The 26,996-nt window shown below is 33.2% G+C and overlaps 1 protein-coding gene across 2 annotated transcripts in view; it reads left to right on the top strand.

Annotated features, from left to right (window-relative positions):
* The window catches only part of LOC119834201 (cadherin-86C), an 81,909-nt gene extending 55,712 nt beyond the window's left edge, over positions 1-26,197 (top strand). The window contains exons 3-14 of one of the 2 annotated variants that reach the window (XM_038358525.1): positions 12,925-13,118; positions 13,575-13,819; positions 14,829-14,912; positions 15,785-15,910; positions 16,177-16,441; positions 23,385-23,577; positions 23,787-24,030; positions 24,130-24,715; positions 24,834-25,179; positions 25,278-25,425; positions 25,517-25,647; positions 26,005-26,197. In XM_038358525.1, coding sequence (XP_038214453.1) covers positions 12,926-13,118; positions 13,575-13,819; positions 14,829-14,912; positions 15,785-15,910; positions 16,177-16,441; positions 23,385-23,577; positions 23,787-24,030; positions 24,130-24,715; positions 24,834-25,179; positions 25,278-25,425; positions 25,517-25,647; positions 26,005-26,080 — 2,637 coding nt within the window. In that variant the 5' untranslated portion in view covers position 12,925 and the 3' untranslated portion in view covers positions 26,081-26,197. The other variant, XM_038358526.1, reaches the window with a different exon arrangement.
* The last annotated feature ends 799 nt before the right edge of the window (positions 26,198-26,996 follow it).

Genomic DNA, 26,996 nt, shown 5'->3' with positions numbered 1-26,996 from the left:
ACCTATAAAAGCTCTTTGGCTACCGTCCTTATTATTTGTTTTATGCTTGTGTTATAAACTATAAACTACGCACGCACACACAAAGTATTATATCACATTTTTTATTAGTTAACAAATTGACATAATTGGAGCATTATAACCATTGATTATAAGTAATTGAAGCCGAGCATTCTCATTGCGTGACATTAATTGCCGTTTAACATAGTTCAGATAATGACTTAATTTCATTAGAATCTTAACCTTTACCAAACTACCGTCCTAAACGATTCTCAAACTACAATTTTAATTATATGAATAGGTATGCATATACATTGATCAATCACAAAGTCCTTCCTAATTGTAAAACTTATATAACAAAAGAGTTTTACAGAATACATATTAAGCGAATTAAAACAACAGCCGTCATTAAAAGCTTTATAAAATTCCAACAAAAGCATAATTAACAGTTGAACAAACTGTTTACACAACCGAATAGCAGCGCCTTATATGCGCTGCGCTTTATTTCAACATTAACATTTACAGCTATATGAGATAATTTGTTAGATAAACAAAAACGTAGTACAATAAAACAAAGATTTGCATTGTTCCTAATTATGAAACAATGAATCTTAGTGGAGCGGTTGTACTGAGATGATTAGCTTTTCGTTAGAAGCTGTGCCTTATGCTTCTGGTCGTTTTGAATATTTTATAATTGATTCGTTAAATTTATACCTGGTCATACTAGTTTAAATGTGGGAGTTGAGCACGCTTCAGAAATTGAACCAACTCGCATGGTTTTTTTTATGTGGGGAAATCTTGCATAGATACCCTCCGGGGAAAAAGCCGTGGCTTATGTCGGATTCCTGCCGACCAAAACCCCACTTTGTTCCGTCAAGCCATGGGATTGCGGACGAATCATAACCGGCTCCCGTGGCCCCTACACGAAAACTCGCATGCTACTGTCTTTCCTTTAGTGAGTGTGGGATCCGGAGGCTCCTTTCCTTTTCCTCACGCTACCCAGTTCATATATAGAGAATACCACTTAACTTCAAACGAAGGTCAGGTATACCTGTAAGATATATGTACAGATTTATTCAACAGCTATAAATAAATAAAATAATGGCATACAGAAGCACCTCATAGCTTTTTTTATGTTTTTATTTTACTATGCTAGTTAGTAACGACAATAAAAATAATTATATGATTATATAGTAAAAAAAAATAATTATTTTATATCGTGAAGTTTGATCATAAGCATAATCGATTTAGAAATAACATGCCCATCAAAATATTCTACTTAACATGAAATGAGATCAAAAGCTCTAAGAGCACACAAAATACAATTCCAACTACTACTTTTACATCAGTCCATAACTTTTCACTCAAATATATTCAAACTGCATTCAACCAAAAAAAAAGATATGGCCAAAAAGTAGCGCGAAAATATCCGTGGCACATTTTGACTCTTTAATCGGTGGAAAATCCGCGTGACACGTCGGTTTCATACCGTCTCATTAACGGGAAAGCCTTTCGTGCGAAATGAAGAATTTCTATCTTCTCTTTTTGGTCTTTGAATTGAACTACAGTTTCAAGTTTTAATGACGCGCCTAATTATTAAACGACAGTGAATTTTATTAATTCTGTGTCTCCATTTTAATTATAATACAAAGAATTTATGATATAACAATCTTGAAATTAAATTTAAATCTATTTACTGTTTAGTTTATCTTTCATAGTTTGTTTAATTTAGTGCGGGACTGACCTGCCTCCTGATTGTAAAATGAGGCACAATGGAATCACATCTATTACAGTAGTAAAGTCATATCAGTATGAGCGTAAGTCCTAAATGTGTAACAAAACTTCGAGTATTACATATTAATAGCCGAACTAGGTCGATTCGCTCGTGTACAATAAATTGAGCTAATCAAGGGGAACATACCACACGTTACGTAGTACCTAAAGACGTGACTAGAGAAAGTGGTTTATGTGCATATTTATAAATGATCGCCTGTCTGCTTGAAGCTAACAATCGCAACAAAAGAAATCGAGCTTCGCTCTAATTGATTGTATTTATTAACGACTATTACGCACGAAGGTATTGTATGAAAAAAACACTCACAAATTCATCCCGGATGCTTGCTTGGTTCAAGTGTTTAAATTTTTAATTGAAAGTTTAATGCAATGGTTACACGTTTACAAGTAAACTTAAGTTACTTAAATGTAGAAAAGAAAGAGCTGAATGGAGAAAATGTATCTGAAGTATTTTCTTGTGAGATACAAGATATATATATATATATATATATATATATATATATATATATATATATATATATATATATATATATATGAGATAAAAAAAAATTAAAGTGTGTATTTACAATACTGAATATTCTTATAAAGAATAATTGAAATGAAGCATTTATTTATAATCTCTTCAGTATATGTTCTGTAAGATACGTTTTACACTACAGTGTGCAAATAACGTAATTATAAACAAATAGAACATGATGCCATTATTATAAGTGTCTCAGTTCTTATATTTCAATAGTGTCACTTAATTTATGGTAATTTCAAAACGAGAGCCACTTGTATGAATGTGGCATGACACAAGAGGTTACTGAGCGGTGAAGACAATTATGTGATCATATCAAATTCGTGACAGACTTGACGCTTGTATATACATTGAACAGTAACATAGTAATTTGCTTAGTAAATATGATTAAATTAATTAATGTAACATTGTACGATGTTTTCCACATTTATGTTATCTTTTTGGTGTATTTTAAACCGACTAAAGCAGGAGATTCCCAATTTGACTGTTTTTATTCTACGTGTTGTTTTCCATGTACCATTTAAATTTCATCTAATTTTGTCAATCTGAAGACAATTTAGTTTTTTTACTTAAAATAATTATTTGTATGTGGTAGTCGAGCACGCTTCGGCATGAATTGGGCCTATTAACAACCAAATTTTTGTATTTGTTATCATTACGTTAAGCCAAAAGATTTATGTTCAGCATAATTTTATACAATTGAAATATTTCAAAACGGAAATATTTTATTCATATAGAACCTAACCCAGGAACGAGTCACGACAATTATAATGTTCCAATCACTGTCTTAGTGTCAACGTTCCCAACTCTACGCAAATACTAAATCGAATCCGATTATAATCGATTTGATTTATTTAGAGCACAATGTAATAGTTCATTAGTTATTTCGTCATTTGAAACAAAAATGTAATCGAATGATATACAAGATGATTCACGTTGCCCAACGAATGATCTATATATATCTTTAATGACAAGCAATCAAATACCACTTAATTAAAAATATCACAGAGATTACGTTACGTTCTTTTTCGTTTTCAAAGGCTATAAAAATTTGTATTGAGATCCGTCATAGTTGATTGCGGGCTCGACTCAGGCTCATTTACATAATTCTCATTTACTTTTATTTAGTCCACTTCGACCAAGCGCTGGTTATTCCGAGAAACACCAATGTGACTGATTCGGTCGCATAGAACAGTTTACATTGCTTAATATTCTTACGAAAACGAAACGCGAAAGCCCTTTATTCTAATATAAAAAGCAATGTATTTAATATCAGATTTAAACAACCATTTATTTTCCGTCATATGACTTAAAACAAAGTTTTTTGAAACAATCTTGATCGACCTTTTCATTCATGATCGCCTTGCATAACTTTAGCGCAGTATCAAACATTGTTTTATTTTACAGCTGTTGTGGATAATTTGCATAATTCATTTATGAAATGTAAAACAGTTATATCGAAATCAATTACCTTAAAATTTACTATCGACGTATACAATTGTCTCGTTTGTAAAGCTAACAATTGGGTCTGTTTTGTTTTGTTTTGCGAATAATGTAAAACTTGCGGAATTGATATTAATGTAAATTAATATCTACCTTCGTATACGGCATTTCGCATAGTTTAAGTTATCTATGAATCTAACTAATTATGTACTAGCCATGAGCTCATAGAAATTTTATGTCTTATAGATGCGTAAGGTTGCAAGGTTATCATATTATCGTTTCATCTTGGATAAATAAGTAAGAGTAACTAAATAGGTATTAAGGTCAGGCGGGGTTAGTTCGCGTGATCCCAGCTATAAAGTTACTTTTTGTAGAGATTTATTGCGCCACGATACTACCATATAGGGGTCAAAGAGTCGAATATACCATGTTAATAAACCTTAATAAGTCACTCGAGATCCGTTCGATTAGCGGCTACTCCATTTTATACGTATCTCGCGTATTATCTCGAGATAATGAAGTTAAGTTAATCGAGTAATTACTATCTTTGGGAATTAATAGTAGACACGGGGTAAGAACTGAGAAATTGTTAGTTTCAAATTGCTTTTATAATGGTTCAACATTATTTATTTATGCCTGAGTAAGTACTAAGGTACTTATGTAATAGAATATCAGTGTAATTGTCTAACGGTGCATGAAATACAATAATAATTGTAAATGACGCTATCGTTAGTTACCTCGAGACGGTAAAGTGTTGGAAACATTTCTCAAGTAATTAATAAACCGGTCGATAGCACTTTTCTTGGATTTATGCAAATTTTACGCGAAGAAGCTGCTGCGATAAATCTATTTAACGGTTTAGGCGTATGTATGAAGTATGTACCTATGTACTTCATTCATATAGTCGATATTATAATTACAGTAACCTAAAATATTGCCAAGTATTTTTAGATGTTTCAATTCATACAAAAACTGAAATGGCGTGCAAGAACAGATTGTAAACGATGGTTGGATTTCGGATCTCAACTATGTCCGTGGTAAATTCCAATCAAAACCATTACAGAACTCTGCGAAAGCGTAACACACAGACAAACTTTCCCATTTATTACGACCATTTTCATTACCTTTTTGTTACGCATAATGTATAAAATTATACTGATATACTAGGGCAAAAATGATCCCTGATTCAGTGAGATGTTGCAGGAATTGAGAGTATCTTATATAGTATGGCTACAAAGATATAATACGCATTCAACACGCATATACGACGATACCAACGTAGATATTAAATCAATATTGTTGACCTATAGCTATTTTTACTTCATGGGTGCGGTTGACCTGGACTATGGCTAGCGACAATAAGCAGTGGGTACACCGTTCCACTCCAATTGATATCGGATCTACAAGTGACATAGTACATAAAAAGCCGATTATCTAGGTGTAACTCGCTCTTCTGTGTCGCAAATTTTTGATGTTGTCATAAATAAAAAAAGAACAGCTATTACCTACTAGCTGCGCCCCGCGGTTTCACCCATGTAAGTCCGTATCCTGTACGAATATCGGGATTAAAAGTTGCCTTTATTAACATTCCAGTTGTCCAGCTGTCTACGTACCAAATTTCACTGCAATCGGTTCAGTAGTTTTTGCGTGAAAGAGTGACAAACACACACACATCACACACATATTAGTAGGCTTTTATATCGGCATTTGATCGAAAATCCATTTATTTAAAAACGCATAAAATTTTCACATTTTGTTACTCTTATTCGTACAAATTTATAACAATATAGTACCATTATAAATGTCCAAAATTTGGTGTTGTATCATCTCCAAACAAAATTTGTTTCAGTTACATTTAAGAGCAATTATATGTAAAGCTGATCTACATTCGACCCACACACGTAATTCGATTTATTTCACAGATTGCTTCTAGTTGCCTTCATTATTAGTCTATAAATCTATCATTAATATAGCTTATAGATATATTTTTCACATACATTTTGATAGGCATTTAATACTTTTCTCAAACTTGTTAATTTTTTTCACATGCTATGAACATATTTAGAAAAACATTATCGAAGTAAATGAATACAAATTTAAAACATAATATTTTAATGCAATTCATGCATTTGTGGAAATACATTTTGCTTTGATTTAATTAATTAAATGATTACGTAATAATTTGATTTAAATCTTGTTTAGTTAAAGGTTTTATTTTTAAAGTATGCTATAAATAAAAAACAATATACGTACTGCTAAAAAACTATTCCTTGTTTTAACAAAAGTACGTATTTTATTTTATTATGAAAATTATCTATTGATAACTAATTAGTACTGAGAAATATACGATTGAACTTTCTATTTCATTCAACAGTTGAGAGATAATTCGATTTGTGTGGGCCTAATTTATTTAAGTCCGATAAAATTTAGAAATTCTCATTCAAACTAATTAAAATTTTAAAGATATAGATTAGATATTTTTGAAATATTCTATACAATATGGATCAAAATCTAATCTCTCCCAGCGTATGTTGTATAGTGGAGCGATAAAAGGAAAAGAAAATCGAAACCTGATTTAATTATCCTAAGCCGGGATTTAGTAACATACCCAATGTAGGATTATAATAATATAAGGTTAGAAATGGATGTTTTAAATTGAATTCTCACTCCAAGGAAAATTTGCTGCGAATTAATTAATTACGAAAGTATTGTAATATATTAAGTAAATATAAAACATGCTTTATCAAGTTCTCCACACTATAATATAAACTTGTTTCCTCTCACCCATATGCTGATACATCGAAGAAGAATAATGTATTGAAATGGTAGTAAAATTTTATGGCCTACTCAAGCCAAGCGTGATCCATTATCTGAAATTGATCAAACAAAACGACTCAAATTATGCATAAATGTATGATTTTTAAAGTTAAGTATATTAAAACAATATTGGCGTGATAAATTAAACGCGTATCAACACACATAATTACTCCAAACTTGAAAGGAAGATCGCACACATCTCACGTTTAAATACAAAATGTTATTTAGAAATTAAGGATTTTTAAGGGATTTCATAGGAAGACCGCATGGCCACGCTCGCCGTAAGCTCGAAACGTGAGGATAAATAATGAAATTAATAAATCGCATTTTAAAATCGTCAAAAAGTGTTTAAATTCCATATGTATAATACTCGTGTAAAATCAAACACGAGAATATACTTATAAAAACAAAATTAATTATTTAAAAAAGTATAAAGAATTACATCAAGTATAGTGCCTGAATAACATGTTAGAAATGAAGCAAAAATGTCATTTTGCAACACACACATCCTTACGATATCTCAGCCTTACCATTATTTGGGCGAAATCTAATTAGCCTAGTGGATCATAAACTGCCCAGTTCACCGGTTCAAACGCTATCGTAAGGTCATCCAATCCCTACATTCACATAGTCACACTTAGTGTAATGGTAATGGGAAGCCGTGACCAAATCGGACTGTTTATGAGGACAAGCCTAACTGCGACATCGTGCTATGGCTATTTCTGCGATCCACGGTACCTCCAGGCATTGCTACAATTGAAGTAACTTTCTATACAAGCAGATATTTAAGATTTTGTGCTGTTTTATGTTCGACTTATTACTTTAAATTTGATCATAAAACTATAGGTATGTTCAATAATAACTAGCAATGAGTAAACGCGAAACAATCCAAAAAGATCTATGTGTCGCATCAAATAAAGATTGGATAAAATAGAATTTGAACATTCATATTTATAATCAGAAGGATTTATTAATTTTTTGATTTCAAATTATTAAATATAAGAGCACTTATAAATCAAGATTTAAGAAATGAAGCTTAATTTTTTTCCGAAATTTTAACACGAACAAAATATTTTGAAGTACGCAGCTGTGCATCGCACTAGCTTGCCGTAAACACATGCATTAGACAAAAACGGTCACGACTGCATTCACATGAGCGTCCTACGACCCAACAATCTAAGCACTTATAGCGATTTAGCGCTTTGCAAAAATAGCAGGATATACATCATGCAACGCCAATACAGCGCTTTATGTTTACGCGCCACAATAGTCCTGGATGATTTAAGAGTTGGTTCGTTCAGGACGTTAGGATAATAGTCCTATAATTACGTTCCTTTGGTTTTTCGAATGATCGAATGGCAGTAATTGCTTTTCTGTCGGCATTAAATAAACCTAATTGGCTAAGCGTATGCACACTTTATGTTTGAATGCGATATATCGATTTTGATATGCCTGCCTATTTACTTCAATTAGATCGTGTATTTGTATTCAAATTCGATGTTTATTGTATTGATTTCTTAATTCTAAACGAATTTATCGATAATCCTGGTAAAATTTATGTTCGTTCTATATATATAATTTGTTTTCTTTTTGTTGAAAGCCTTGGAAATAAAAGAAGAAGCTTTCCAAATTGAACTACGCAATTAAATAAATCAATTCTATAGACTGTTAACGGATAAACGACTACAAAATAGCTTTTACATTATTTAATTCATAAGGTCTTTCCTTAGACATTTCTAAGATACCGACAATCCAAATTAAACGCAAATGTACTTCCTTAAGCATAAGTTTTCCATTTCTAGTTAGAAATAGTTGAAAATTAGGTAAATCGAGGTGTTACCGATAGACGTTATATAGTGCGACCGCGGCGGTAGCAATCACGCCATAAGATTTAAGGGCCAAGCCGTTGTTGGCATTAGGGCTTAGGATATTTTAGTAACTGCTGTGGCGCCACGATTTCTAGACTATGGTCTTCAAATGTAAGCGAAAGGAGGATAAATATTTATCATATAAATGTATTTCATCGTTATGCTAACTAAATAAAATTGCGTATGAAATCGAGCGCACTCGGAACATCATTTCAGATCTTGTACAATTTATAAGGCTTAAACTATTTGTGTTATGTTTTATTAATAAATTATATTTTCATTTAATGAAAGCAATATTCTACTCCCCAAAACGCATTATGGATCAAGTTACTTTAGTCATTCTCCTATATCATAAACATGAGTTTTCTTTGACAGTCAATAAATATTAAGTTCAGACAAATATGCGAAAGTAGACGTTGTGGCGGGCTGAAAGAGCAATCCGTATTGTGAGATAAATTTTGTGAAATGTTGTGCGTCTCTGCGGTTCTATTGTTTGTTTATACGCGAGATAAATAGATAGTATCGAAACGGTAATGCAGTAGTTTGATTCTTAGCATTGTTCTCGGTTGATTTATATTCAAAATAGATCTCATGCAGGAATAAAATAATCACTTTAAATAAATTAAGAACGTTTTAAGGGGAGTTGCAACAAACTTGTCCATTGAATAAAAAACTGACCAAGGCAGTGACGTAATTCCGACTCCCTTATTCGAAAAGAACATCCGATGGCATTGTAAATCAAATGTAGCGGGTTGTAAATCTCGCTCTATCACACACGAACAGAAAGAGACAGAGAGTCGGTATTAAATCTTGAGCGCGAGTTTATCTCCGAGTTGCCAACTTCGCGTTCTTGTGCCAGTGAACTTGTTCATCTGTTAGTCTGTTACCAACGGCTTGCACCGAGAGACGATGGACAAATAAATCGCATAATATTGAATCAGGTTTTTTGTGTAACTAATTTAATAATATTATAATTTGAATTACACTAATATAATAATATCTTCTTTGATTTTGTACCCCTTACGACAGTACTTATAACATCTCTAATGTCATTCTCCTTTGGTTTACGCAGTTTACATTAAATGCATCTATAACTATGACCCTTTTTGTCGTGTATAATAAATCCTAAAACCATCTGTACTACTAAGAATTTATTGAGGGCCGTTGTCACAAGCTATTTTTACACTTGAATAAGGTTGACGCAGCATAACCTTGTAAACATAGCCTGTAATTTGTAGCAATACTTGTTTTAACAGTATGTGACACATGCCAATCATAATTTTTTGCTTGTAGCTACTTTAAATAAAATTGTTCCGATACTTTTTGCCCTTATGATTTAAGTTCCTCTTGTGTATTAACAAGATACATATCAGACGATATTTCTTTATAACGTATATACCATATAAAATGCTTTTGTATTAAAACTTTACTCTCAAACCTAAACCTGTGTTTATTTCCAAAACAATGGTGTTGTATTTTTATTATATAAATATACATTTTTAATTTACTTTAAGTTACTAAAAGAACATTCAACTTATATTTTAAGAGCACAAATCAACAACAACCACCAAGCTTTTTTCATCCTAATCGGTAAGCATAAAATTCGTAGGAAATCTACAGCTAAAGTTACACCAATCGATTTGTTTGTCGACTCGTGAACTACATTGGCAGGGAAGTAGATAAAACTGTAGGGATTTACAATCTGGATATTATTATGCTTACCGCCTTCGGCATAGATCACGTTCGTTATCTAAGATAACTATAATCTCAGTTCGCCTTTTCTCACATTCCATGTATGGCATATCGTGAAGTTGGCATTTTTCGAATGCCATGTATGATGTCATATTTGCGGCAAAAAAATGTGTTGCTATGCTGAAAGCGCGTTTGTACTTTCTATTACCAGTAAGTATTAGTATCGATCGTGCCTTGTTTAAAATTATCTAGAACATTCATTACTGTCTTCGTTTGATTTATTCTTATGCTAGTTATATTTCAATTTTCAATTTCAACATATATATACGAACATTTTATTTAATTACTAGCGGTCCGTCCCGGCTTCGCTCGTTGTACATATATAGCCTATAGCTTTCCACAATAAATGGGCTATCTAACACTGAAAGAATTTTTCAAATCGTACCAATAGTTCCTGAGATTGATTGATTGAAACTCTTCAGCTTTATAATATTAGTATAGATTTGTGTTTTTACTAATAAAGCTTTTAGAATATGTTTTGTACTCCTTTTCCTTTAAAGTAATAAAGTGATTATCAATCTAACACCACAAAAGATTACAGCTATTCAAGTAGAAAAGTATAACTATCATTGTGAGGACGTAATTAATAACAGACTGTCTATTTAATTTATCATAGAGTTTAATCTCCCGCTTAAATTAATAATGAACTATTAGCGCCGGTGTTGAGAAAGGTCATTTTCGTGACACAAGCTCACAACCTTTGCCACGATGCTCATTCATCACTTAACTTATACGTTCATTCACTGTAATGGGAGCAAAACAATAAAGATGTAATGAGTTTTCTCGTTGTATATGACATTGATTTTATAGCGTGGATAAGAAAGGACTAAATGACGTCCAGGCTCACGATTGCTTTAACAATGTTAGAGTGTGATTCTTACAGTCAAATCCTCTAGTTCGATTGCGAATACTTATAGTTGCTATGAGGAATTTTTAGAGGAAAAATAAGGACACGATGGATTTCATACATTGTTATGGATTTACAAGACTTGTCGTTCGTGAACTAAGTAATAAGTTGAATAATTTAAAAGCGATTCTGAGACAGATTGAATGTAGAAACTGGATGTATATCAAATAGGTGATTGAACATATTATCTTACAATATTGTATCATAAATAGCGACATTTGTTAATATTGTATTGACTACAATATTACAAATTAGTTTAAATATTCAAATTACTATTAAGGGCAGTCAATAAGCCCTGTTTATAAATTTATAATACAACTAATATAATTGAGCTAAAAAGGTCTAACAACAGTACATTTAAACACGGAATATCCATTAGATAGCATTATGATATGCATGCAAACGAGGATATATTTTATATTATAATATAAGGCGTAGTTGTCTTGCTGGCGAACAATAGCCAGTCGTTTCCTAACAATGTTCAATTTTCGTACCAACAAGTTTATGGTGTTTATGTAAGTTAACATTCAGTGATAGCTATTAAGCCTATTTTATTCTTAATTTAAATAATGATCTCACAATTCCATCCTGGCTGTTAATTCTTTTTCTCCGTGCACAGAGTTTGTATAAATAGTTTGGTATCATGTTATCTGTGGTATACCAACGTCAGTAAAAATTTATTTGTCCTTCTAAGGAAAAATAGAAAATCATATCACCACCCAGTAATTTGTTACAATTAATTCAAACAGAGTAAGTGTCTTCATATTTACTGTGAAGACCTCAACAAAGGCATTCGTTCGTATAACATCAACAAACACTCAGCTCTCATGTTGTAATGACGTTACGTACAAGTAAATATAACTACGTTAAATTATAACTAAATATATATTATTATCAACAAGATTTAATACACTAATTAACTTGGTTAAAGCATAATTATTTCGCATTAAAAATGTTTGCACCTCGTTAAGAAGTGTAGAATCATCCGAATGCAGAATTAGATACAGAGTAGTTACACGTCTTGCAATTATCTCAACCTCAAGTGAGAGGAATGCAGTTTATGGTGATACTGTTTTTTGTTAGTGCTCTGTGCAAAATTACACCCATTAAAAACAATAGTTCAATTTTAAAGTTAATTCTTGTTAGGTATTGCGTTTATTTAAACGAGACAGTAATTCGCGAAGGGAGGGAAACATTCTTGAGCCATAAATTCATTGAATGTTTCGGATATGGACACTATAACAGAGCTATTACTGTATTTTATCGCACACCGTTAGATTACATAATATTATATTGAGAAATAATAATTATTTTAAATTGAGAATTAAGAATTATTGTATATTATACGATTTATAATAAATAGAAAAGTTTAACAATAGTATTTTCTTGTGTTTGTTTGTGTTTTTAATTTCTAAGTTTATCAATTTTCATCCCCGTCTTATTTGTTTTTTTTTGTTTGTTTCGTATTTTGTTATCTTAACATTAATTACGAGGCAAAGGTATATCATAAAATAAGATATTTTAAATGGTAATGAAACCACTTGTCTTTAAAATAATTATTACAAATAAAATTATGAATCAAAATTAACTCTTCAATTAATATGTTCAATATTGTATTACGTTACCACACTGCCCCGTTTGATTATAACATGTATTTTATTTAGCCACTTTGATTTTTTAAATATTTTCATTATTTTCCCTCTCCCTTTGCTACTATGCAGATATAATATATGAGAGTTAGCAAATATATTGCGTAGAATAATGTTCATTTAAAACCATATTCAATTATCTACATTCTATAATTAATTAAATAATATTTGTGACAGGATGACGTTCACGCTGTCGCTGGTGGTGCTCCCGCTGCTGGTGGCGGTGGCGCGCGGAGGCGAGCCGGTGTTCGACCCCAGCACGCTGATGCGGCTCGTGCTGGTGCCGGCGGACGCAGCTGTGGGCTCAGTCATCTACCGCGTCCGCGCTTCTGACCCGGACTTCGATTATCCGCTGCATTTTGAGCTTATAGGTAGTATGGAAATCACAACAGCTCTCATAATCGTTAGGAAATAAGGCGATGAAAAGATGTATGTTAGATAGTAAGAGGTATTCAGTTTTGTGATGATGTAAATAGCTAGAAATTTATTTTTAATATTTTCCATATTTCTTTAAGTACTCGAATAAGAATTAAATAAAAGTAAATCTATAAATTATTATAAAATTTCTACGTAGATGGACACGAGATAACTGTGTGTAGAAGTAAAAAAAAGCATCTTATACATGATGTTAGTTGAAATTTCCATCAAAAAATTGTGACAAGAAGGTAAATAGACAGTTGTACTAAAATATCATCATTTAAACGATATCGTCCTTATTAAATTTGGAACTTTCCTCGGTTAAGTGACAACCTCTCATTTTCAGTTCCATGAATTTAATCGATCATGAAGAAGATCCTTGATAAAATAAAGCTGTCTTTTCAATTCAGGTCAAATGGGTCGCCTAGACATCGGCATAGAAACTCTGCCTTGCACGAGATACAACTCGGTCTGTCAAGCGAACGTTATCCTTCTTAGAAGACTGGAGCCTGGGCGGTATGTGGACTTCAGACTGTCTGCGAGGAACACAAGGGGACGTAGCGCTAGAATAGCCTGCTCTGTCACAGGAACAAACGCTACCACGCCTAGAGATACGATATTCCCGCACCAACCTAGCATCATTTTGGTACCAGAGGTATGGCCTTAACATTAAGGCAGAACTATTTTAACTGCATCGTCACATATTGTTATATCACATGATCATAGAATACGTAAAACATTGTAATTAAGAGGTTTTTACACTGTAATATAATACGATCATTAATTAAATAAACACATCAATTGTAATTTTATTTTTTTAAATATGCACACTTATAAGTATGGTATATATATATGTCAAATGAGATACGGCAGATGGGACCGTGCAGTGATTGATGATGATGACGCAACGCTTCTAGCGGATATGAAATATAGGAATTAACTCCTACACTATTAAAGCTCATTTAACAGAGCACTCGAGTCGTTTACGTGAACATGTATTACAAATGCAAACGTGAAGCGACTCATTATAGACATAAGTTTGCTCATTAGACTTCTTAGCAACTGGACTTAGAATAAAGCAGGATATCTGTACTTATGAAGTGACATATTTCAATTTGTTTATGTTTAGAAAATATGCAAGTTATAAATATGTTATCTGAACCCGGTTTGAAACGGTAATTTATATCATTCCATTAAATATTGGAACTAAAAATTTGTACTATAAAATACGATTTTTACCATTAACATAAGAAAATGTTATAAAATCAATTTCATATCATAGCGGGCAGCTGAGCTGGTGGTTCGCCTATTGGTAAGCGATCACCACCGCCCATAAACATTCGCAAAGGTAGTACCTCTGCGAATGCGCTGCCCGCTTTTATGGGGTAAGGGAAAAGGAAAGGATTAACGACTGGAAAGAAGGAATGGGCTAGGACGGGTGAGGAAAAGGAAACGGGCCTCCGGCTCCCCCACTCACCGTACGAAACACAGTGGCATGCCACTATTTCACGCCGGTTTTCTGTGGGGGTGTGGTACTTCCCCGGTGCGAGCTGGCCCAATTCGTGCCGAAGCGTGCGCGACTCCCACAATAAAATACAGCTAATAAATAACCTCTAGAAGATATATCAAGAACCTTAGATATCAGTGTTCAATTTACTCTACAGGACGCAAAGCGCGGCACCGATCTCGAAATAGTCATAGCACGGAAGAATCCTGTATCACCGAAGCCTCTGGAACTGGAACTTTGGGTGAGATGAATTATTCATTCGAATTAAACAAGCGAGATACGATCGAGTTTAATGACGTACCAGTAACAGCCTTCGACACGCATTTTGTTGTAACCGCATAATGAAGTTTCACTCGCAACGTTAATATCTCATTTTCGCAGCACTCGGGTATAACGTGCTTGCCGTATTCGTATGCGATTATTTATGATTTACATGGATATAGCTTAGTACGCGACGGGTAAATTAAAATTGAATCATGCGATGTTCGTAGAAACGGAGTGTTTACTCGCGGTTTTATATCGCAGAAATTGCTAGTTTTTATTGAAATTGACGATTTTATGAAGTCAAATGTACAATCGTAAATTTTATTATACAATTGAATTTCTTTATAGAGATGTAAACAACATGGAAATATTTCATATTTTTTAAATGAATTTATTATTGCGCATGAACTCAATCTATTAATTTAATTATACAGGGTGCTCTGTTTGAGCTTTTTATCAGCGGTCATAGCGCTTGCAGCCTTAATGCAATGATGTTGCACAAATTACGCGGCAATTAATAATAGCTGGGGCGTGATAAATCCCGCTAGCCGTGGTGAATGGCTCGCACCCGGCGTCGCTCGATAGATTGACGCGACGATACGGAAACGACGCCCTGTAGATTAAAATGTATTTTGCCGCCACTGAAATGTCGTACGTCATTTTAAATGGCAACTCAAATCTTGATAAACGAAAATGAATATAATTAGAGGAAAAAATAAAGTAAAACTTCACGTGAACAAAGATTGATTTAAAACAATACGTTTAGTGGAAGCTGTAACTTTACACGTCAATATATTTGTTTAAAATGTTTATTGGTTATTAATTTTCAATGATTTGATTGGTTTACAGGGTTCACCTCTCTTTGCAATACGTCAGCGCCGCGTTTCCACTGAGAATACCGAAGGCACAATATTTTTGGTCGGTCCCCTGGACTTTGAGGCGCAGTCTATGTATCATTTAACTCTTTTGGCGGTGGTAAGGAAAAAAAATAATTTAAACTATATTTGTGTATACAAATTCTATTGAAATCTATTCAAGGATACTATTTGGCAGTACGCCATCCATAAAACACACATAAATATGTGAACATCGAAGAAAAAAACAGATTTTCCAAATAAAAAACCTATTACAAGTATAAAAATTATGGATAGATATATATATGAATCTAAAGGCAACTTTCTTCACACTGAAATACTTCTCATAAACATTGCAATCTTCAAAAGTTCCCCCTTAAATTACAGGATCCATATATAGAAGTGGGAAAGGACACTCGCAACATAGCCGGACTCGAAGTGGTGGTGGTTGTACAAGATGTACAAGATATGCCACCGGTGTTCACCGCTGCGCCGCCCATCACCCACTTGCCTCGCCAGGTGGTGCCGGGCGATGTGGTGGTGAAAGTGAGAGCCGAAGACGGTGATAAAGGAGCTCCACGCCAGATAAGATACGGGCTGGTGTCTGAGGGAAACCCGTTTACGCCGTTCTTCAATATAAATGAAACTACAGGTATGTTGACTTACGACTAAAATCGTATCTCTTACCGTTTCAGCCTTTTAGAACGTCTAGACCTCCCCCAAAGCTTTCCAAAAAGACCGATCATCAGCGACCCGAGTCCAGCGGCTATATACTATCTCTTACTAATTACAAATGCGAAATTGAGACAGTCTGACTCTTCTTGACCCCTTAACTACTGAATCGATGCGGAAGAAGTTCAGTACCCCTCCTGCTTCAGACCTAGGAGAAGACATGCGATTCTTTTATGCTGGAAATTTGGCCCGGAATGAAAGCAATGGCTTAAATTTCGTGACCGCTTAATTTTTGGGTGAAGTCGCGTGCGCACTAGTAAGAAATAATTTATAGAGATATAATAGAGAAAGATATGGCTATGTTTTGTTTTTTGGGTAATGGCTTTTTCCTAAAGATAAGATGTTGTTTTTATATAGTTTGTATATAATTTCCAAAAAAAGCGGATTAGTTTATCTAGACAGTATTAACAACAATTTTTGTCTAATGTTGATTTTATTTTAATCTTGTTTTATAAATAATCTTTTCGGATTTTTTGCTCTTCTTCGTAACGACATTAAAACTTATATGAAAAAGCTTTTTTTTATGAATGTAATTGCTGCTTATATAAAATAAGCTAACAGGGTATTTATTGGAAAATTTCCTTAAGAGATATACCTACGCCTCAGACGAAATAGATAAAAAGTAAAAATAGGACGTATGGTATCTATATATACATATTATATATTCCCTACTACAGATAATGACAGCTTCGTATCACTGTCAAGTAAAAGAAACTCACAATATTTATTACGATGGTGAAAAAACTCATAAAAAAACTTTATTAGAAACATATCAACACAAGCCTTGTCAAACTGTCAGTCAGCAATGTTCTTTACCCGCGTAAGATGTTTTCGTACAACGAATAAAAGCTAACAATAAATTTTATCATACGTATTCAACTTATCCGTTCCTACAAAAGTAAAAAATGGCGGAATTAAAAAGTATTCTTAAAAACAATGGAACGCTGGCAGGCGTGAAAGAAAAGTTTCGTCCGATAGAATCGAAAAAAGAATGTGCGTATAACATGCGTTTAAAATTCAACGTTTAAATTACGAGTTTCATGTAAAATGCATGCGGGGCACGGCTAGTGTAAATTTGAGTTAGCCTTATTTGAATTTCTGAAGTTTATCAGATAGGAAACACGCGTTGTGATGGCGTGACCGCCCACAATGCGTATTGTTCGCAGCAACAGATTTATTCATTTTATTCAATTTACTTTGAATGATGAATGAATTTAAAAAGATTTAATTGTTTTTATTTTTTTATTTTAATTATCTACCAACTAATGTGATACATCATTCCGTTAAAGCGCATTATCAGCATTTTTAATATCTTACAAAAACTTAATAATTATTTTAAATACTACACAATATACATACACAAACGTTTAATGATATGAAAACCAACTTCAATTATTGATTTGTCAATCAGTGAAAAATACACTACGACATCAAAAATATTTTTCATAAAACAATCGTATAAAATACATCATACACATTCCTGTTATTCCTGGGAATTAAATAAACGATTCCATTAAATTGAACATTGCATTAAAATCTAAATAACGTGATTAAGATTTGTAAAGATTAATCAGTCACACGATTTACGATAGTTAAGTAAATAAATCGTTACACGGTACTAAATCAAATTAAATCTAAACGAAATCTCACGCCATTTTGCATTTCATGGTATTGATATGTATCAAGAACATTAAGTTCTAAACTATTCGAATACATAATAACTATATTATTACATTTACGACGTACCTAATCCTATTTAAATACTGATTCCATAAGCAATCAGTTTTTACGTAAATGAAGTCGGCAAACACATAGATAAACTAACTTCTTACGTAAATTTATATGATTATTGACACGACACAGGTACAGTTCATCAATTAACACATAAATTCAAATACTATGAGAAATCAACACTTTAATAATAAAACAAACATCAATATGTACAATAGTATTTGTATCATAAAGTACATGCTCATGTAGTATAAAGAAAAACAAATATTACGTCGACCCATGCATAACATAGTAAAATAACACAACAGTTACCAATAAAGTGCATACAGATCCTTTTTACACCGAGACAAAATCTCCAAGCGCCATAAATGCAAAAACGTGAGTGTGAGAAATCAGCATGTCCGCGAATGCCAATTTTCCCATCCTGCGCCTTGCAAACAGTGAAGAAGATATATGTTCCTATTGTCCATCATTTTGACTTCCTGCTTTTAAGAATGTGTTAAGTATATGTTTGAAATATTAACAAAAGGTTAAGGACAGTTAGCTGAAATGTGGTATGCATTTTTTATTTATTTGAATCTGAACATATACAGTTGATATTCTTATTGATATATATTACAACAAGCACAATAACATATTTTGTACACGTGTTTAACAAAGCTTCTTCTTTTAGTTAACCCTCATAACGAACGTTTAACACTAAAAGGTAATCTAATAAAAAAATTCCCAGATGTGTCTCAAGCTAATGCAACGAAGCAATCTTATAGCTCACTAGCTTAGTTGAATATGCTTTTATAAGTACTAAAAATAGGTCTCAAATTATTTAAAAATAAAAAAGGTCGTTACTCTTACAACGACATTCTTTTTCTAAATAATAGGTTGTACCTTCGAGTGCTTCTCGTAAAATATATTATTTTTGCATAATAAAGTTGTTGGTCTATGGTGGTATCAGTCATTGTTGCATTGTTTTGCTACCAACCGTAACATTACCATGATCTGTTATGGTTTATTAATTAGATATGAATAAAATGTTCATTTATTAGATTTAACCTACCAGAATAACAGGAAGGTACCACAGTCCACAATAACAATACCCGCGTGAAATAGTAACATGCTATTGTGATTCTTTCGGAACCGGAGGTTCGTATCCTTTTCCTTACTACTGCTTGTCCTTTCTTTTATTCGTCTCGTTAATCCTTTCTATATCCCATAAAAGTCGGTAATACATTTATAAAAGCGCAAGGTCTGCAAAGTCTGTAAAAAAGCAGTGGTGGCTCAGTGGTGAGAACCTCAGGCTTCAAAATCGATAAGACGGGGTTCGTGACCGAGTGAGCGTGCAGGAAATAAATCGATTCTTCAATTTATCTGCACACACATCACCACTGCTTAAAACGGTGAAGGAAAACGTCGTGAGGAAACAGGCATGTCCAAGAATCAAAAAGTTCGACGACATGTGACATCTGCCAACCCGCACTTGACCAGCGTGGTGAATTATGGCCTGAACCTTCATAGGAGGCCTATGTCCCAGTAGTGGGACTTGGTAATAGTAAACGTATATGGGCTGAAGGTCTGCAAACGATCTTACGCAAATATGCAAAGGTGGTGGTAGCGCTTACCTTCAGGCGAGCCACCAGCGCCATTACCGACGATGACATAAAAAATGTACGGATAAAATCACCTTTAATCGGATATAGAATGCACAAAGAATGCAAAAAATACTTAGTGCTAACCGCACGTAAATATGGATTTATAGAATTAAAATGACATAAATAACCACAGGCCAGTCGTATTTATTAATGTCATTTCACACGAAGGTACAATATGTCCGCATATGTCACCTAACAAGATTGGAGATTGAATTCACACAATTATACCATTAATCCAATAACTGGTGATGAAAATGGAATAATCACATTGATCTTATAAACTGAATCCCTATATGTATATAGCTTTAAACCACACGTGACGTTTTTAAATATAACCCTGACATTCAATTTATTCTACATATTAAAAGGCTTTTTACTAAATAAGCAATTTCCGTTCACCTTGCAATATACATAATATAATGCTTTTCATACCTGAGGAATTCTTATCAAGACTTGTTCACCTCACTCGACTTTACTCTAGCTTCGCGTGACCTATTTAAATGCGAGGTAACATGCACCCAACATTAATTTTGGCAAATAAAACCTAACACTGAAACTTTGTCAATTAACCAACCGAGCTTCCTGGTACGAAATTAAAACAAAAATGCCGCTAACTTTGTTTTAAACTGCGCGTCCATTTATGTCGGAACTAACATTATGAGGTTTAAAATTGAAAGCGCTTGATAACGAGTCTAATATTGTTTGTGTTGCGAAAGTACGTTTTCAGTAACTGCTTCTGAACAAACGCGCAAATTTATGCTACAGGACTTTATGTCTTATGATGAGCGACATAGATGTTATATGTGTGTGGATATTAAAGCAGCATAACGTTTGGAGGATGCTGGTACCAGTTAATAGAGTTTGTGATCGCCGCTACAAATGCAAGGTTGCATTCTGCTAAGCGGGCACATAATACCTCATTAGTACATAGCCGCCGCTGTCACGCCTCTCTTACCATTGTTTGCAAAGGCCAGCAAAAGCCAACCTTATTTCATAATAATCCAGCCATGTTTATAATATTAAAATTCCATGCTTTGTTTACATTAAGATAGGTGAATATTTAATGTCTGCGATGAAATGTGAAATTGTTTTGCGCGTTCTTTAAGCTTGCCACTAGAATTGTCGTGGATTCTAGTCTTGGTAATAATAAATGTATTATTCTTTAAATAGTTAGTTGAGCATAATTTCATCTGAATTATTAATTCATGATTTTTGTATGCGTTATCTGGCTTAGTCCAATATAAACTAATTGTTATTTAGGATACGTCATATGAGACATTACGACGGAATAGATATGGATTTTTGAATAACATTACTATCCTTAATTTTAAGAAAAGGTGACGCAAAGCCTATCCAAGAAAATGGATTAACGATACTTTTTATTTTATTTAAAAATGGGGTCATAGTATCCGACACAATCTCATGAAACATTAATGAGGACTTAATATACAAAACCGCTTTGTCACCAAGATGGAGTGCTTTGAACGAACCTAGGAAGGCACTTTTGTATGTTAATTACTGACACATATTTTCCCCTTGTCATCTGCTTGCTTATTTTTAAGTACGTCACCGCCTTACTGCTTCTTAAATAGTAGCTACTGACTGATATTTTAAAAAAACGTGTGTGATACAACAAATTTAAATAAAAACAAAAAAGATGTGAATGTGAATATGTCATTTTAACATTATTCTGTTATCAGCAAAATATATGGAGTATCTAAATAGTTCCGTAGCAGTACTATGTTTCACTACGTCATTTGATTCCACATTGCTATGGATACAGCCTATCTATATATCTAGATAAAACACCTGTGTACATTATTTAATAATGGGATTTATGTCAAACTAGCTGCGCCCCGCGGTTTCACCCGCGTGAGTCCGTAACGAACTAAATAAAAAGTTTTATCCCGATATTCCTACGGGTATGTAGGTATGTTATTCCAGTTGTCCAGCTGTCTACGTACCAAATTTCATTGCAATCGGTTCAGTACTTTGAAAAAGCAACAAACACACATACACACACATCCTTACAAGCTTTCGCATTTATAATATTAGTAAGATGGGATATTCATCAGTATTCGTAACAAGCATATCAACTAAATATCTATAATATGTTGATGTGAAAATTTAATGTACCTAATAATGTTTTTTCTATGTAGGTTCCTGCTTTAACGTCAACGATAGAATTTGCGCTCATGGTTATAATTAAAACCTCTTCCCCACATTCTTGCCTGAAACAATGCCTGCAACAGGCATGTGAAGCTCGTTAGTTACTCAGCATACTAGAATGATGTCTTGAGAGTCTAAACGATGTCTTTGTACCTAGATAGATACTAAGATTATGGCTACATACATACCGTTATTTCGAGTTGCATTTATATTAAGAATTACATATTATATTTAGGTGCAATATGTTATTTTATTTATGTGATATAACATGCCTTCCAATAATTGAAGCTATTTTGATTCGTGTTATGGAATTTCGTAATTCGTAGTTCTTAATGTTTTATAATCAACAACTTAAAATTACACATTTTGACGTGACAACGTCTTAAATTAGGTTGCGGCTCGGAGTCACTCATGAAAAAGTGTAACGCCCGGTAACGTTACGATGAGTCACCGAGTGCACCAATTTGTGCAATTCTTATTTTCATTCAATTCCTTGTTCCTATTGTGCAATTTAATAATATTCATATCAATAAATATTCTACCGAGAAAAAGACGTTGTCACGTAAAATCTTCGCCCGTAAAACCGACTTTACAGGCAACCATTTTTTTAACATTAAAAATTTTGTTGAAGACATTTTGTACAGACGTATCTATTAATATATAATAATTTTTATAAAACTAGTAAAATTGTTAATTGTCATTCTGTTAGTTAACACAGACTTAATTCACGCTTACACATTAACAAAAAAAAAATTATCATTAAGAATTTCAATATAACTATTATCGTCTCTTTCTATCAATAACATAAATATTATCATCACAATAAATAACCTTATAATATACATAATACTATTTTAATATATTTTATAACATAGGAATGTTTTTTCTTACCGAAAAATCAACCAATCATTCATAACTAATTATTTTTCTAACTATAATCGTAATAAGAGCCCTCTATCGGACGCGTTATATATTGATAACATGATCAGAAGTACGCTAGCACTAATACTTAATTAATTTAGACGTATATCGATAGATGTCGCTTTACTAAAATTAAATTGTTTTTGTTTTTTATTCAGCATATTTAAATTTAAAACCGTATTTGAATCAAATAATCAATGATTAAGATTTTATTGTTTGATTTATCCTTAATATTGAAATATGAAATGAAAAATCGTCTTCTTAAAAACTACAATTCCATTAATATACGTGTACATATTAATGGAATTGAAGTAGTGTAAAAGAGTGTCTTTTACCGACCTATTTTAAAAACTTTATTTTTCGTTTAGTAGTGAGTATTCCTGTAATTTTTTACAGGTGAAGTAACACTCGAGCGACCAATCGAAGAAATTGCTGCAATTTCTCACGCTGGTACTCCAATACTTCTTACTGTAGTGGCAGAGGAGGTGAGGCTGTCAAGAGAGGAGCCTGAAGCGATGTCGTCGACGGTTCAATTGGCTTTCATATTGCCGGAACGAGATAACTCCCCTCCGTACTTTGAAAATGAATCGTGAGTATTTTTTTTTTATTATATTTATCTCATTGGCTACTGGCTCAGCTTTTAAGATCTAGTGCTACTAAAACTGGTTTTAAACTGGCCGTTCCTTCTGGCTATACCTTCATAGTTACCGTGAGTAACTGTTTTATAGCAATAAAAAAAGTTTTTATTTCTTTATACACGTACAATGTTTAATAATTTTCAAAATAAAACAATTGCAGGTACATCACATACTTGGATGAAAACGCTCCACAAGGCACAGCCCTCACATTCAACGAACCCTATATTCCTCAAGTAAATGACAACGACGCTGGCAAAAATGGCGTATTCTCTCTTTCGTTACTTGGAAATAATGGGACCTTTGAAATATCGCCCACCGTCGCAGAGAGACATGCACAGTTCATCATTAAAGTACGGGACAACACAATGCTGGATTTTGAAGCCAGAAAATCGGTCATATTTCAGGTAATGGCATAGATACGTATTTTTAAATATTTAGAATAAATACAAATGTAAGGCAATATCTTTATGTATATTAATTCCGTTCCAAATCACCTTTTTCAGATTTTGGCACAAGAACTTGGACCGGCTACCAACTTGTCAGCCACAGCCAATGTCACCGTGTACCTTAATGATGTCAATGATAATGCACCAGTCTTTTTAGCTTTATCATATGACGTTGAACTTCCTGAAAACATCACTGCGGGAGCTAGAGTAGTCCAAGTGCAGGCCGATGACGTAGACACGGGTGCTTTTGGGAAAATCCAATACACTGCCATATTAGGATATCTAAATACATCTCTGAATTTAGATCCCATATCTGGCTTGATCACGGTCGCGACCAACAACCATGGTTTTGACCGTGAAGCGATGCCAGATTTGCATTTTTTAGTAGAGGCTAGAGATAATGATGGAGTAGGTTTAAGAGTTACAGTGCCATTAATAATTAAGTTATTAGATGTTAATGATAACCCACCAGAGTTTGAGAGGTCGTTGTATGAGTTTGTGCTATCGCCGAATTTGAACAATTTTACATCGTCAGCATTTGTAAAGGCAGTTGATAAAGACGCTGAACCACCAAATAACGTAGTCAGATACGAAATAATTGAAGGAAATAGAGACGGGAGCTTTGCGGTTAACGAAGATACAGGTAATTTATTTCAACCGTTATCAACCGCATTAATTACAAAATTATTATACAACTTTTATTATCCTTATTTTCATATAAAGTGAAACTCATTCTAATTAACTCATTAATTAACTTATAGGTGAATTATATCTTTTGGAGCCCCTAAAAAGAAGTAATAAAAGAAATACCAGACAAAAACGTCAATACGATGAAGAAGAAAGTAAAAATTATATTCTCACTATAAGAGCCTACGACCTCGGTATACCGAGATTGTCGTCAACCACAATAGTAAAGATTTACCCACCAGAGAGTAATACTAGAACCATGTCATTTATTATACCTGGTGCAAATCCTGATAGAAAAAAATTAGAGGAATTACTTAGTACTCTCTCCGGAGGTAAAGTGTCAATTATAGAAATCAAACCTTATAAAGGCAATGGTAACATCGGTTCTGAGCAAAACGGCCCAGAGTCTAGTCAAGAAAGGTGAGTTTAATAAACAATGATTCGAATTTAGTGACTAATAAGTATTTATATACGATAAAAGCTTAAATCGCTAAAATATAACCATTGCCTTCCCACAGAAGTGAAGTAATTGCCGTTGTTCGTTCATCCGAAAATAGTGCTATAAATGTAGCAAAATTACAAGAACAACTCGCTAAAAATAAAACAATATATAGTACGGGTGTAACGCAAAATGTTCAAACTTCGACATCAGACAAGGATGACTCGGTAAGTACTTAATTTTTTAAACAAAAATATGTGTTATCTTGCCATCAGTCATAAATATTAATTTCATGTTTTTTTTTTTTTACTTTTACAGAGTATTTACAAAGCCGAAAGCCGGTTGTTATTCTGGCTATTAATTTTGTTAGCCGTTTTAGTGGCGTTAGTTCTACTTCTTTTAATATGCTGCTGTATTTGTGAAGGGTGTCCTCTTTATATGCCTCCGAGGTAAATATACATAAGTTACAATTATGTAATCTCGAATTCTACATTGCTTTTAAGATATAACAAGACTAACACAAATTATGGAAATAAGAGCTTTAGTTGTAACAAACACACATTACCTAATAGTTAGCATGCTTTTATTGTATTTATTATTTGCTCTTTGTTAGGAGTGTCAAGTCAAATTTTTAATTTTTTTAATATTTCTTATTCATTTGTTATTTTTAGTACGTGTATGCATGAAAGCACAACACTGTAAAAATATGGCACTATTCATGTACATTGAACATAAGTCAAACCGCTAGGTACATAGATATCCATTAATAAATTCTAGGAAAAGAGTGATACGTGTCAACTCCACAGAGGACGACGTGCATTTAGTGGTACGCGAAAAGAGAGTTGGGAGAGAAAACAAAACGATGCAAAACATAGAAAATAAGTCCATACAAGCGTCAGAGTGGAGAAGGCGGGAGGCATGGAGTGCAGAACAAACAGACTTGCGGACGAAACCAACACAGTGGAAGTTTAACAAAAGAAATCATCGGACTAAAGAGATGACGAAACCTTCATCAACACCTGGAGATATTCAACAAGAATTCGTTCACGCTGCTGAAGATAATGACTATAAATATGATGACAATAGACATTCACTAAGAAATAGGTATGCTTTTAGTAGATAGTAATTCAAGTAGATTATTATGTATATTTAGTAGTTAGCATTACTAATAGACTTACAAAAAATTAATTTATTTTAAAATATCGTAAAATTATTTATTATTAGATATTTTATGTATTGTTGTATTAATTATTACTTCGTCATTTTCAGGGATGGACCGAAAATAATATATACTAAAGAAATGCAGCTACAGAAAGCGTTCGCTAATAAACATAAAGAGTACATTGAAGATCTTGAAAATGGTTATGACAGAATTGCTACACTTCATCATAGAAAAGAACAAGATAATGATTCAATAAGAAGACATGAAATAGATCGAGGTTCTGATGTAGGAGTCGTCATCAAGTCTGAATTAAACAAAAATATCGAGGACAAAGATGAAAACAAAACTAAGCATGAATATCATGACAAATTGCACGCTCCATCTTCACTTGGAAGAGATCAATATTTTATTAAAGAAGGCAATACTGAAATTTTAAGACTTGTTACGCGTGGTCATAATGAAGAGGAACGCTACGTTAATCTTCCAGTTCACCAACAACGCCCTGTAACATTAATACCACAAACACAGTATGTTGTCGTCGATAATGGCAAAGAACTTTTGATGGAAAGGTTTATAAGAGAACAAGGGGAGGAAGCAAAATATATAAGAGAGAGAATGAACTCGAAGATGGTTACT

This window comes from Zerene cesonia, chromosome 19 (assembly GCF_012273895.1).
Source record: "Zerene cesonia ecotype Mississippi chromosome 19, Zerene_cesonia_1.1, whole genome shotgun sequence".
Taxonomy (NCBI): Eukaryota; Metazoa; Arthropoda; class Insecta; order Lepidoptera; family Pieridae; genus Zerene; species Zerene cesonia.
This window is presented reverse-complemented; position numbering and strand designations above follow the sequence as displayed.